General features: G+C 38.8%; 1 protein-coding gene and 1 pseudogene across 14 annotated transcripts in view; both read left to right on the top strand.

Moving 5' to 3' along the window:
• The window catches only part of UVRAG (UV radiation resistance associated), a 319,164-nt gene that overhangs the window by 14,786 nt on the left and 290,308 nt on the right, over positions 1-14,070 (top strand). For 6 of the 14 annotated variants that reach the window (XM_035265389.3, XM_078340193.1, XM_035265393.3 and 3 more), the window contains one exon: positions 13,389-13,509. The exons of 7 other annotated variants lie outside the window; for them this stretch is intronic. In XM_035265389.3, coding sequence (XP_035121280.1) covers positions 13,389-13,509 — 121 coding nt within the window. Of the gene's footprint in view, positions 1-13,384; positions 13,510-14,070 lie in introns of all 14 variants that reach the window. One more of the 14 variants, XM_078340192.1, reaches the window with a different exon arrangement.
• LOC144578109 (large ribosomal subunit protein eL21 pseudogene) lies at positions 11,537-12,098 on the top strand (annotated as a pseudogene).

Raw genomic sequence — 14,070 nt, 5'->3', positions numbered from 1 at the left:
AGCAAGACAGAGGCACTGCCTTTATGGACCTTACTTTCTGATGCATGAGAGACAAGGGAGTTAGCAAGCTTTTCTGTGAAGGACCAGATAGTTAACATGTTTCTGTCTTAGGCCTCCTAGGGTCTTAGTAGCAAATACTCAACTGGTTGCTGTAGTGCAGAAAAAACCCATTACTGTATGTTAACAAATGAGTGTGGCTGTATTCCAGTAAAACTTTAAGGATACTGAAATTATTAATTTTCATGTGTCATGAAATATTTGTCTTCTTTTTATTTTTATTTATTTATTTATTTATTTTTGAGACAGAGACTCGCTCTGTCGTCCAGGCTGGAATACAGTGGCACAGTCTGTGCTCACTGCAACCTTTGCCTTCTGGGTTCAGATTCCCTCGCGTCAGCCTCCTGAGTAGCTGGGACTACAGGCATGTACCACCACACCTGGCTAATTTTTGTATTTTTAGTAGAAACAGGGTTTCACCATATTGGCTAGGCTGGTCTCGAACTCTTGACCTCGTGATCTACCTGCATTGGCCTCTCATAGTGCTGGATTACAGGCATGAACCACTGCAACCTCCACCTCCTGAGTTCAGGCAATTCTCATGCCTCAGCCTCCCAAGTAGCTGGGATTACAGGTGCATGCCACCTCACCTGGCTAAGTTTTGTATTTTTAGTAGAGATGGGGTTTTGCCCTCTTGGCCAGGTTGGTCTCAAACTCCTGACTTCAAATGATCTGCCCGCCTCAGCCTCCCAAGGTGCTGGGATTACAATTGTGAGCCACCACGCCTGGCCAATTAATTGGTATTAAATTCCTTCTGTGTATCACATACTGCATTATACTCTAGTGTACTTCTTTCTCCAACTTCTATTATTCTTGGAATACCAGAATATACTTGAATATGGTTTTGCAGCTTCTTACAGCAAGTAAGTATTCCTTTTTTTTTTTTTGAGACGGAGTTTCACTCTTGTTACCCAGGCTGGAATGCAATGGTGCGATCTCGGCTCACTGCAACCTCTGCCTCCTGGGTTCAAGCAATTCTCCTTCCTCAGTCTCCTGAGTAGCTGGGACTACAGGCGCTCACCACCATGCCCAGCTAATTTTTGTATTTTTAGTAGAGACGGGATTTCACCATGTTGACTAGGATGGTCTCGATCTCTTGACCTCGTGATCCACCCATTTAATGTGGTTGCATAGGAAGACTTGTTGTAAAGTTGGTCCTCAGTGTAACTAAGGTAACTTTGGAAGAATTGCTTTGTTCTGATCCTCAGGGTCTTAACCTTTACAGTGAGAAGACTAGGTTATCTGTAGCTCTGTGAACACTTGTGTGCCTCCATTTCTTCAATTGCCAAATGCTTTTGTCTCAAATATTTTCATTCTACAAATACTGCGTTCAACTTTGTTCTATATCGTCGTTAGTTCAACAGTTATATTTTGAGTTTCTACCATGTATCCCACAGTGGTTAAGAATATGGACACTAGAACCTGATTGCTTTTGTTTAAGTTCTAGTCCAGCCATTTCCTATGTTCCTAAACTAAGTTAGGCACTGTGGAAGTTATTTAATCTCTGTATGCCTCAGGGAAACTTAGGTAAAATGGGCATAATAATAGTCTACCCTGTAGGGTTGTTGAGAGGATTAAATGAGTCATAAATTTCCCTAAAAAGGTGCTGGGCTTATGGTAAGTGCTCAAAAAATGTTAGTTGTTGCTACTGTCATTGCTGTTTCCATTTGTCAGACACAGGATAAATGTGTCCTTGCCCTAGAGGGACTCATAATCTAATGAGTAAGACAAGTATGTCACTAGGCCATTTTAGTGTAATATAAGAGATGGTTCAAAAAAAATACTGAAGTGGGAAAGACGGGAAATGCATCTAGCAGAGGGACAAGCTTGAGCAAAAAGATAAGAAGGTATAAAAAGGAATTGTGGATAATTAAGTGAGGCCAGAGTTTAGGAGCATAGGGGAGGACGGTGGAAAAGAGTTGGAGAGTACAGATGCCTTTGGACTGAATAATGGGGTTATGTCCTGATGAACCCACTGTAAACTGAAAACATCGCTAAGTTGAAAGTGCATTTAATGCACCTAATCTCTTGAACACCGTAGCTTAGCCTAGCCTGTGTTCTCACACACTTTCCATTAGCCTATAGTTGGGCAAAATTGTCTAACACTAAGCTGATTTTAAAAAAAGTATTGAATATCTCATGTAATTTATTGAATGCTGCCGGGCGCGGTGGCTCACGCCTGTAATCCCAGCACTTTGGGAGGCCAAGGTGGGTGGATCCCAAGGTCAAGAGATTGAGACCATCCTGGTCAACATGGTGAAACCCCATCTCTACTAAAAATACAAAAATTAGCTGGGCATGGTGGCGCGTGCCTGTAATCCCAGCTACTCAGGAGGCTGAGGCAGGAGAATTGCTTGAACCCAGGAGGCGGAGGTTGCGGTGAGCCAAGATCACGCCATTGCACTCCAGCCTGGGTAACAAGAGCGAAACTCCGTCTCAAAATTAAAAAAAATATATATTGAATGCTGACCTGAAGGTGAAAAACAGGATGGTCGTATGGGTACTCCATGTATGATTTCTACTGAATGCATTTTACTTTCATGCCATCGTGAAGTAAAAGCATCATTAAGTCAAACCTTCTAAGTCAGGGACCATCTGTACCTGGGACAGTCTGTACTGTTCTACTTATGACACTTCTGACAAGTATCCTTGCATTCAGTTCAATTCTGATGCTATTTATCAGGAGTTATGGCCTACAAGTTAAGGGCTCAGTCCTGTAAGGCTGCTCCCACTTCAGATGTCAGTCGCAAGTCCCAGGTCTCAGGGCTCCTTTACTTCTCAGCTGTCAGCTATAAATTGAAGGTTACCATGACCTTCTTGTATTCAGTAGTTTGCTAGAATGGCTCACAGAACTCAAGAAAACATTTTATTTATTATTATAGGTTCATGACAAAGGATACAACCTGGGAACAGCCAATGGAAGAGATAAATAGGGCAAGGTATGGGTGAAGGGCCGTGGAACTTCCATGCCCACTCTGGATGTGCCACTTCCCTGGCACGTCTATGTGTCCACCATTGCAGAAGCTCTCCAAGCTCTGTTATTTAGGGTTTCAAGGAGGTCCTATTATGTAGCCATGATTGATTATATCATTGGCTCTTGGTGATTAACTCAATCTCCAGCTTCTCTCCCCTTGCTGGACGTCAGGGGTAGAGCTAAAAGTTCTAACCCCCTAATCAGGCCTCTGTGTTTCTGTCCTGAAGCTCTCTGAGGGACTCCAACCACCAGTTATCTCATTAGCATGCAAAAGACACATCACTCCAGAGATTCCAGGGGTCTTAGGAGCTCTTGTGTCAAGAACTGGAAACTACCAATTATTACATCATAACAAAAGATGCTTCTGTCCCCCTATACCAAGGGTTTTAGGAGCTGTGTGCTAGAAACAAGGGCTGAAGACATACATTTCTTATATCGCAGTGTCAGAGAGAAGTAGTACTAATAGTTTGGAGTTAGATTATAAAGGGCCACGTATACCATGCTTTGGAATTTGGAATTTGGACATTATCCTGTAGGTGGAAAAGAACAGTCTTTATTTTATTTTTTAAATTTTTATTTGGGAAGAATTTCAAGCTTAGGGAAAAATTGCAAATGTGAAACACTTTATTTCATACATTTCTGTTTTACAGAACACCTGCTTACTATTACCCAGATTTGTCTGTTAACATTTTACTCCATTTGCTTCATTTGTAAGCTTGCTCTCTTTCTGAATATGTATACAGATACATAATTTTATGTGAATCATTTAAAGTTGTTTCATACATCATGACCCTTTACCCTTAAATACTGGAGTGTATATTTCCCAGAATAGGGATATTCTCTTTCATATCCACAGCATAGTTATCAACATCAGTACATTTAATATTGATACTTTAATCTGAGGTTCATCAGTTGATTCCATAATGTCCTTTACAGAAATTTTCCTCATTCAGTTCAGGATCTAGTCTAGGGTAGGTAGCATTACATTTAGCTGTTGTGTCTCTTTTAGTGTAGAACATGTCTACAGCTTTTCCTTTGTCTTATTTTAAATGTCACTATCATAATACAGATCCTACTCCCTTTAAAAAAAAATAGAACATTCTTCATTTTCTGTTTGTCTGATGTTTCCCTCATGATTAGATTAAGATTATACATTTTCATTTGGAATATTGCATGGGTGATAATATGTCCTTTATAAGGTATCGCTTCTGGATGTTCATTTGTCCTTCATTGGTAATGTTAATTTTGGTCACCCAGTCAAGGTATTGTCTGATTTCTCAACTGTGATTCTGTGTGTGTGTGTGTGTGTGTGTGAGAGTGCATGCCCTTGCATCTAACAGTTTGTAGGGAGATGCTTAAGACAATGCATGGGCCGGGCATGGTGGCTTGTGCCTGTAATCTCAGCACTTTGGGAGGCCGAGGTGGGTGGATCACGAGATCACGAGATCCAGACCATCCTGGCCAACATGGTGAAACGCTGTCTTTACTAAAAATACAAGAATTTAGTTGGGTGTGATGGTGCGCGCCTGTAGTCCCAGCTACTCAGGAGACTGAGGCAGGATAATTGCTTGAACCCGGAGGCAGAGGTTGCAGTGAGCTGAGATTGCGCCACTGCACTCCAGCCTGGTGACAGAGCGAGACTCCATATCAAAAAAAAAAAGACAGAGAGAGAACAAACAAAAGGTTAGAGGTTGTATAAAAAGGATAAATGTTAAAACTGGTTTCAGCAGTTTTGGCAGCCAGGCTTGCAGAGAATTACATTCTTAGAGCAATGTGCCCTGTTACTCCTTGCCTCTCAACCCTGTTTTAGTTTGGGATGACAAGAATGACCTATTTCGTATGATCTAGTTTAACACAGGTGTTCATTTTAGTCCAATTAGTGATTACCTTTTGCTGCCATATTTTTTTTGCAGTTGAGATTTATAGCTCATTATCACAGTCATTCTAGAAATATCCTTTAAAAATTATTCATCAATGACTTTCTCATCATTCCCTTTTTATCTTTTGCCATTCTGCCTTGTCTTTTTAGTAGCTAATCTCTTTAAAATAATTCTCATAGTATTTTTAGCCATAGTAGTTAGAACCATGCCCTTCTCCTCTAACAGGTGAAAAACTAAGGCCTAGAAAAGAATATGACAGAGCTAGAGTTCAAACCCAACTGTTTTGGTTCTAAATTCAGGCGTTTCCCCAACTACTATCTTACTTTGTTTGCTTATTGGAATTAAAACATGGTTTTTCAATTTCACATTTGCCTGTACCTTCATGAGCCTGTAAAAGCTTGAATTAGGTGGCTAGATTTTGAAACTACAGGTAAACTTAACACTAAAGGCTGAGGAAACTTTAGGGTAATTGATAATAGTGGTAATATTATTGAACTATCGTATGTACTAGCCCTGTGTTCTAAGTACTTTACACTTCCTCTCTTTACTCCTCATTACAGCTCTGTGAGGTTGAAACTATTATTAGCTCTGTTTTACAGTGAAGTATCTGAAGCTTAGAGAGGTTAAATACATTTCCAAGTGCAATAGCAGAGCCAGGACTCAAACTCAGTCCTGCTAAGTTTATTCTGTATCACAAAAGCTGTGTTTGGTAGCGCTAAAATAAATAACTCACAACTGGATTTTGAACTGAAGTACCCCCAATTTGTGTTTTTTTTTTTTTTCCATGTAGATGGACTCAAACTCAATTTGTACTTAGGATTCTCTTATTCTAGTGCTGTAGTAGCATACAGGCTGTTGCAGAGCGGTTAGCCTTAATGTTGTGGGTGGCTTATTCCTGTCTGTTCTGTTTTCCCCATTGAGGCTAAACATCTGTAAAAGACTATCTTATTTGCTCTAAATAAACATTTCTTGGTGCAGAAATGGAACTGAGGCAGAGACCAGGGCTTTTAATTTTTTCACATTTATGGAGGAAATGTACTCAGAGGTATTTAGACCTTTGATTTATTGCTTAGTGCCTGGCACATCATGAGTACTCAAGAAATGTTGAAATACTTTGGTTTCTTAGGTTGGAATATACAGGAGAGAATTATAAAGACATGAGAATGTGGATGGTAAGAGCTAAAATTCAGAAGATGATACTTTGAATTTACAATTGGCCCTCTGCATCTGTGGATTCTGGATTCAACCAATTCCAGATAGAAAATATTCAGAAAAAAAAAAATCTCAATAGGCTAGTCAAATGCAGATGTGTTCACAACTAGTTGATCAAAACCAGTTAGAGATTTCTTTGGTCCTTCTCCACTCCCAGTTGCTCACTTGGCAAGCCTGAAAAAACCAAATCAAAACAATACCACAATTTTTAAAAAGTGCAAAAATACCCAATACAGTATAACAACTATTTAGATGGGATTTACCTTGCATTAGATATTATAAGTAATCTAGAGGTGATTTAAAGTATACAAGAGGATGTTGCATGGGTTATTTGCAAACTATGCTATTTTATATCAGGGACTTGAGCATCTGCAGATTTTTTTTTACCTGTGTTGGTGGGGGATTAGGGTGGTGGCTGTTCTGGAATGAATTCCCCTGAGGATACTGAAGGATGATGAACTGTATTTTAATAAAGCTTGATTAAAATGGGAGGACCTTGTTACGTAAAAGTTAGTTCCAGGACAAAGAAAAGGAGGTAATAGGAAAGAAATAATGGAAGGGAAGAGGTGAAGATTTTTGAGTTAGAATTACCAAGTTATAGCTGCTAATCTTGCTGGGTTTCAAATACAAATTCTGCCTGAAATCAGTATGTTAAACTTTAATGCTTTTTAATGACTTGCACCTTCTTAAGGAATTATATAGAGCTTGCTATTTGAAAGTGCACTCTTGTTTGCAGAAGAGGAAGTTGATACATGCACAGGAGAGGGAAGCTGGTTTTTCATAGTATGAACAACAGTAGCTTTAGGGCAGTGAATGAAGTGGGTGGAAAAGAAGCAGTGTATGCCAAAGAAATTGTGAAGAAAGAATTGATGAATCTAGATGGCCAATTAGAAATGGGAAGGAGGTTTGAAAGGCAAAGATGTCTCAAAGGTTTTGAAACAGGGTGTCTGGGAAGCAAATACATGGTGTACCCAGTCCAGGGGATCAAGCCTGTGTCCAGATCTGCATTTTGCTGCTTACTAACAATGTGAACATGTGTAAATCCCTTTACTGGGTAGGGCCTCAGTTTTGTTATCTGAAAAATAAACAGATAGAGCACTGCTTCTTTTTTTTTGCGAGGAAGTCTCACTCTGTTGCCTAGGCTGGAGTGCAGTGGCATGATCTTGGCTCATTGCAACCTCTGCCTCCTGGGTTCAAGCAGTTCCCCTGCCTCAGCCTCCCAAGTAGCTGGGACTACCGGTGCATGCTGCCATGCCTGGCTAATTTTTTTTTTGAATTTTAGTAGAGACGGAGTTTCACCATGTTGCCCAAGCTGATAGCAAACCCCTGAGCTCAGGCAATCCGCCCGCCTCAGCCTCCCAAAGTGCTGGGATTACAGGTATGAGCCACTTCGCCCAGCCTATCAGTGCTTCTTAAACTTAAAATGTCTGTATGAATTGCCTAGGGAATCTTGCTAAAGTACATATTCTGATTGAGTAGGTCTGTGGTGGGACCTGAGATTCTCAGCATTTTTAATACATTCGCAAGTGATGCAGAGTAGCAAAGGCTTAGAGGATCTTCAGGGTCCTTTCTGGTTCAGCAGTATTACACTTCTGTTTGTTGAATGATTATCCTTCAGAGATCTGTGAAGGATATACTTTTGTGACTTATAATCACCTCTATTTAAAGAGGTGAATTCTAAATCTTTGTCTCTTTACTTCAAATTAGAATGGGCTAAATTCATCATCTTCCACTGATAACCACATCCCTCTCTTGACATCTCTATTGTTTTAATACTTTATAAAGTGTACATTATATGTATATAAAGTATGTATTATAAAGCACTTTATGCTTTTTTTAAAGAGCTTTTATATTCATGATTTCATTTGATCATTACACTAACTCACAGAGGTAGGCAGGTGGAAATACCTCCATTTGATGGACAGGGAAACAGGCTCAGAGACAGTACGTGGCTTGCTTACTAATGAGTGCTAGAACTACCCTAGAGCTGAGCTGAAGTCCACTGTGTTACATTGCTTCTGGAAATGGTCATCTGCATACCTGTGTTTAAAGGTTGGTTGCCATCTCGCTGTTTTTTTGAAATGTAAACATAAGCTGGTCTAATGGTGATGACTTTTCTCAGTTGAGTGTTCACATCAGTTACAGATCAGACTTGTTCTACTCTTTCCTGCTTCTCACTACTGTACTTGACTGGTCTTAAAAAATAAAAAGTAAAAAATATCTTTAATTTTATTTTAAAAGATACAGCAGATATGTATTCATATGATTCACAATTCAAAAGGCACGGTGTATAAGAGGATATGGTGAACAGTCTCCATACTACTGGCCTCTCAGGTTATTTTTTCTTTGACTTTGCATAAGGTAGTTTTTGCCATGCCTAATTTAAAAGTGTTTTATATAGTAATTTTTTTCTTTTATTGCTTCTGAATATCATTTTTAGACGTTTGTATTTATAAAATAATTTTTCATGGTTTCTTTGGGTACTTTTTTGCTTTATTTACATTAAATATTTTCAAGCCTTCTGGAATTTGATGTAAAGCATAGGGGGTGTGTGTGTGTATTTTTGATGGCCATCCTATTGCCCTAACACCTTTATTGATTCGTTTTTTTTTTTCCCTAGAGGTCATCTTTGACTTGTTTGTCTCTTTTGTCAATCTTCTCTTCATCCCTAAGCACATCCATTATCTAATTAGTTATCCCAGTAAGCTCAGCTTTTCTTTAGGCTCCTATATGATATCTTTTCTTTCTGTTCGTGTTGATAGTACTTTAAACCTTTTTTATTGTGGAAATTTCAATGTATATTGAAATGTATATTTTGTATATCAATATATTTATCCATATATCAATGTATATTGAAATGCAAGTTGTGTGTGTGTGTGTGTAGAGATTGAGAGTGTGTGTGTATGTGTGTGTGTGTGTGTGTGTGTGTGTGTGTACCTATTATCCCACTTCAATAACTATTAACTCATTGTGGATCTTGTTTAATCTATATACCTACCTACTTGTCCTCCTTTCCTCCCTCCAATTATTCTGAAGCAAATTACGGGCATGATATTACTCTTAACATCTGGACTTCTGACAGCTATTTTCTTTCTTCAGTTTTTATCATCCTAGTTCATCCTGTTTAACTCTGTCATTCTTCATTGGTTATCTATCTGTCTATCTATCTTTGGTTTTATTATTCCTAAATGCTGAAATTGGCGTGAAAATTTACCAGATATTACTCTTTTCATCTGTACAAACTCTAGTTATTTAGTGAGATCATATACCCTGAAATTAGGTTGTAATTCCTAATAGTAGTCTGTAAAGGAAATATCAAGACAGAAGAAAGAAGAAAACATAAAGAGCTGTTGAATTTTGTTGAAGGCCTTTTCTGCATCTATTGGGATAATCATGTGGTTTTTGTCTTTGGTTCTGTTTATGTGGTGGATTATGTTTATAGTCTTGCGTATGTTGAACCAACCTTGCATCCCTGGGATGAAGCCTACTTGATCGTGATGGATAAGTTTTTCGATGTGCTGTTGTAGTCGGTTTGCCAGTATTTTACTGAAGATTTTGCATCGATGTTCATCATGGATATTGGCCTGAAGTTTTCTTTTTCAGTTGTGTCTCTGCTAGGTTTTGGTATCAGGATGATGTTGGTCTCATAAATGAGCTGGGGAGGATTCCCTTTTTTGTATTGTTTGGAATACTTTCAGAAGGAATGGTACCAAGCTTCTCTTTGTACGTCTGGTAGAATTCGGCTGTGAACCCGTCTGGACTTGGACTAATTTTGGTTGGTAGGCTATTAACTGCTGCCTCAACTTCAGACCTTGTTATTGGTTTATTCAGGGATTCAATTTCTTCCTGGTTTAGTCTTGGGAGGGTGTAAGCATCCAGGAGTTTATCCGTTTCTTCTAGAGTTATGTACATAGAGTTGTTTTTAATAATCTCTGATGGTAGTTTGTATTTCTGTGGAATCCGTGGTGATATCCCTTTATCATTTTTTATTGTATCTGTTTGATTCTAATCTCTTTTCTTTCTTACTAGTCTGACTGCTGGTCTATTTTGTTGATCTTTTCAAAAAACCAGCTCCTGGATTTATTGACTTTTTGAAGGGCTTTTTGTGTCTCTATCTCCTTTAGTTCTCTGATCTTAGTTATTTCTTGTCTTCTGCTAGCTTTTAAATTTGTTTGATCTTGCTCCTCTAGTTTTTTTAATACTGATGATAGGGTGTTGATTTTAGATCTTTCCTCGCTTCTCATTTGGGCATTTAGTGCTATACATTTCCCTCTAGACACTGCTTTAAATGTGTCCCAGAGATTCTGGTACGTTGTGTCTTCATTCTCACTGGTTTCAAAGAACATCTTTAACAGGAAGGGTCGGGGAGAGACGCATGCAGAGGGTAGTAGTGGATCTGCCTGTGTCTTAGAGCAACACTACCTGGAGGAAAATTGGGGCAGGAGGGGAAGGCAAGTTTTGGGGACTTTCACCAAGATTGGGGGTAAATAGGATAGAGATAAGAAACTCAGAGCGAAAATGTATAAGAAATGAAGAAAGTTCAGAGTTAACAGTTTGTTTTGTGAGAAGCCTGTTTTATAATTTAGTGCTTAGTAGGTGACCGCATTAAATTTAGACTGATTTGAACTTGGTGGGAGAGCAGAGTTAATTTCACAATGACGGCTTTAGTTACAAGGTTGTGTAATTTGTGCCAGAGAAAGCTTTCAATTAGGGACAGGAACTATGAAGTGTTTCATGAGAGATTAGGGTTGTTGAGTTGTTTGTTTAAATCTGTAATGTTGTTGGCACCATTTGCTTAGAGCCAATAGCCCCAGGCACTAGTTTTAAAGCATTCTTATGTTTTTTCAAAACTTTTCACAGTGAGGCTTTCAGGTTGGATCAAAGGATTAGGAAAATATAGGTGATTTGAGAGTGCTACATGGAGAGCTCCTTTCTGTTTTTTTAAATTTTTTTAACTGACTTGAATTTATCAAGCTTAATTCTTAGAATTCTTAGTTCAGGAGTTGAGTATTTTACCTTCTGTGGAAATGTGGAAAACCAGTTTCCCCTAGGTTTACATTTGTTACCCCTCAAAAACTTAGAGTAATGTAAATTTACCCAAAATAACGTAGGCCTTAAATCTTGCATACCATTGAGCCTGGTCTCAGGCCGAGAGTAAACGTCTGACCTGAAAAAGAAATGGAAGTTGGAAAAGGAGTTGAAAGTAGGAATGAAAGAAGGTGTCTAGGACAAGTTTGACTGCATTTCCAAAGGCAAATACTAAGAAATTATCTCACAATATCTGTGTTTATCTAAATCAGGGGTCAGCAAACTGTGACTAACAATGGCTGGTTTTGTAACAACTGACAAGCAAAGAATGCTTGTTATTTTGTTAAAGGATTGTTAACAAACTAGAAAAGAAGGGTAGGGAAGGGCCATCTTCCAGTAATTCGCCAAAATGACGAACACAAAGGGAAAGAGGAGAGGCACTCGATACATGTTCTCTAGGCCTTTTAGAAAACATGGAGTTGTTCCTTTGGCCATGTATATGTGAATCTATAAGAAAGGTGATATTGTAGACATCAAGGGAATGGGTACTGTTCAAAAAGGAATGCCCCACAAATGTTATCATGGCAAAACTGGAAGAGTCTACAATGTTACCCAACATGCTGTTGGCATTATTGTAAACAAACAAGTTAAGGGCAAGATTCTTGCCAAGAGAATTAATGTGCATATTGAGAACATCAAGCACTCTAAGAGCCGAGATAGCTTCCTAAAATGTGTGAAGGAAAATGATCAGAAAGAGAAGGAAGCCAAAGAGAAAGGTACCTGGGTCCAACTGAAGCGACAGCCTGCTCCACCCAGAGAAGCACACTTTGTGAGAACCAATGGGAAGAAGCCTGAGCTGCTGGAACCTATTCCTTATGAATTCATGGCATAATAGGTGTTAAAAAAAAAAATAAAAGACCTCTGGACTGTTAAAAAAAAAAAAAAAAAAAGAGTATGTAGACAGACCAGGTGTGCACTGAAAAGCTCAAAAGATTTACTGTCTGATCTGCATTATTCAAGGTATATAGTAATATTTCTCTATGTGAACATTAAAAATTTCTTACTCTTTGGTTTGTTTCATATCATTTTCAATGACCTTTAAAAAAACTGGTAATATGGTTTTCCATTGTATATTTACATTGTACCACAATGTAAGAGTGTTACTCAGTTTTTGATTTTATAGCAATACTGGAATAAACATATTTGCACACAGTTTTATGATTTGTGGAGTGCTTGGTAAAAAATTATATATGCATTTTAAAATTTGATAATTTTTGCTAAATTGCCCTTGCTCCAAAGCAGACCAGTTTTATGTTTTCCCCAGTGTTGTTGGCTTTCCCTGTATCAACCCCAGTAGAGACTAAAATGGTTTGACTCTTTAATCAGATAGGTCCCTTTAATTATCTGTTACTGTATAACAAACAAAAAACTTGAGTGGCTTAAAATAACATCATCATCATTAATTTTGCTCACAAATCTGCAGTTTGGCTGGAGCTTGGTGGGAATAACTTGTGTCTGCTTATTATCTTGATGTCATTTCTGGAGGCTCAAAGCTTCAACACATGGTCACTTACATGCCTGGCTTCCTGCTGGAATCTCACTTGGGGCTGTAGAGAACACCTGTGAAGCCCATGTGACTGGCTGGCTTCCTCACAGTATAGTCACTGGGTTCCAAGGAAGAATATCCCAAAAGGACCAGGTGGAAGTCATGTCACCTTTCACGATTTAGCCTCAGAAGTCACATAGCTTCATTTCTCTCCACATTTTTTGGGGAGGAAATGTAGACCTCACTTCTTAATGGATGACAGGAGTGGCAGCATTACATTGTAAGAGAGCATGTCAGATGGAAAGTATTGGGGCAACTGTGTTTGGAAACTGCAGTCGGGCACAAGGTGGAATGTTTATTTTGATGTGCATATTTTTAAATTATGGGTGTGATTATACATCTTTTCTCATGTTCATTGACTGTTTCCATTTCTTTTCCTGTCACCTGCCTTTTCACATTCTTTGTCCCTTTTTCTTTGGTCTCTACGTTATTGATTATTGGTTATATTATTGATTTGTAATAGCTCTTGTAGATAAAGCAAATCAGACTCAAACTTGGTTTAGAAAGTACCTCCTTGTGGGCCTGGGAGTTGTGAAAGTTGTATGTGGGATGGTTTAGTTAGGTAACAGTGGGGATTTATGGAGTAATTATATTTAAGAATCATAGTACTTTTTTTTTTTTTTTGAGACAGAGTCTTGCTCTGTCACCAGGCTGAAGTGCAGTGGTGCAGTCTCGGCTCACTGCAGCCTCCACTTCCAGGGTTCAAGCGATTCTCCTGCCTCATGCAGCCTCCTGAGTTGCTGGAATTTCAGGTATGCGCCACCACACCCAGCTAATTTTTGTATTTTTTGTAGAGGCAGGGTTTCACCATGTTGGCCAAGATGGTCTCAATCTCCTGGCCTCGTGACCCGCCTGCCTCGGCCTCCCAATGTGTTGGGATTACAGGTGTGAGCCACCACGCCCAGCCAATACTTTTGTTTTTTAAGCAAGTGATCCAGCAATGGAGGGTGAATGGGAGCCATTTCCTTGTCTTTTGGTTATCAGCCTCCCTGAATCACTCTCCAACACTTAATGCAGAACAAGATTAAGGACACATCAGTTTTCTTTGGTCATTAATATACCTCAGAAGCCAGAGAATTTTAGATGCATGCAAAGGAAAGGTAAATACAGGAGGAACATAAAGCCCCAGTGGTTATTTCACTACCGAAAATGGCTTTGAGTTCCGTTAGTTATGGTATGTGATTTGACTGTTTTTTAAGTGTTGCTTTCCCCTATATTGAGGTTCAAAACTCTATAACAAATGTAGATTGACCCTATAGAAGTGATCATTTTCTAAAATATGGATGTGTTTAACAAAGTGAAACATTTCTTTT

Source organism: Callithrix jacchus, chromosome 10 (assembly GCF_049354715.1).
Source record: "Callithrix jacchus isolate 240 chromosome 10, calJac240_pri, whole genome shotgun sequence".
NCBI lineage: Eukaryota > Metazoa > Chordata > Mammalia > Primates > Cebidae > Callithrix > Callithrix jacchus.
This window is presented reverse-complemented; position numbering and strand designations above follow the sequence as displayed.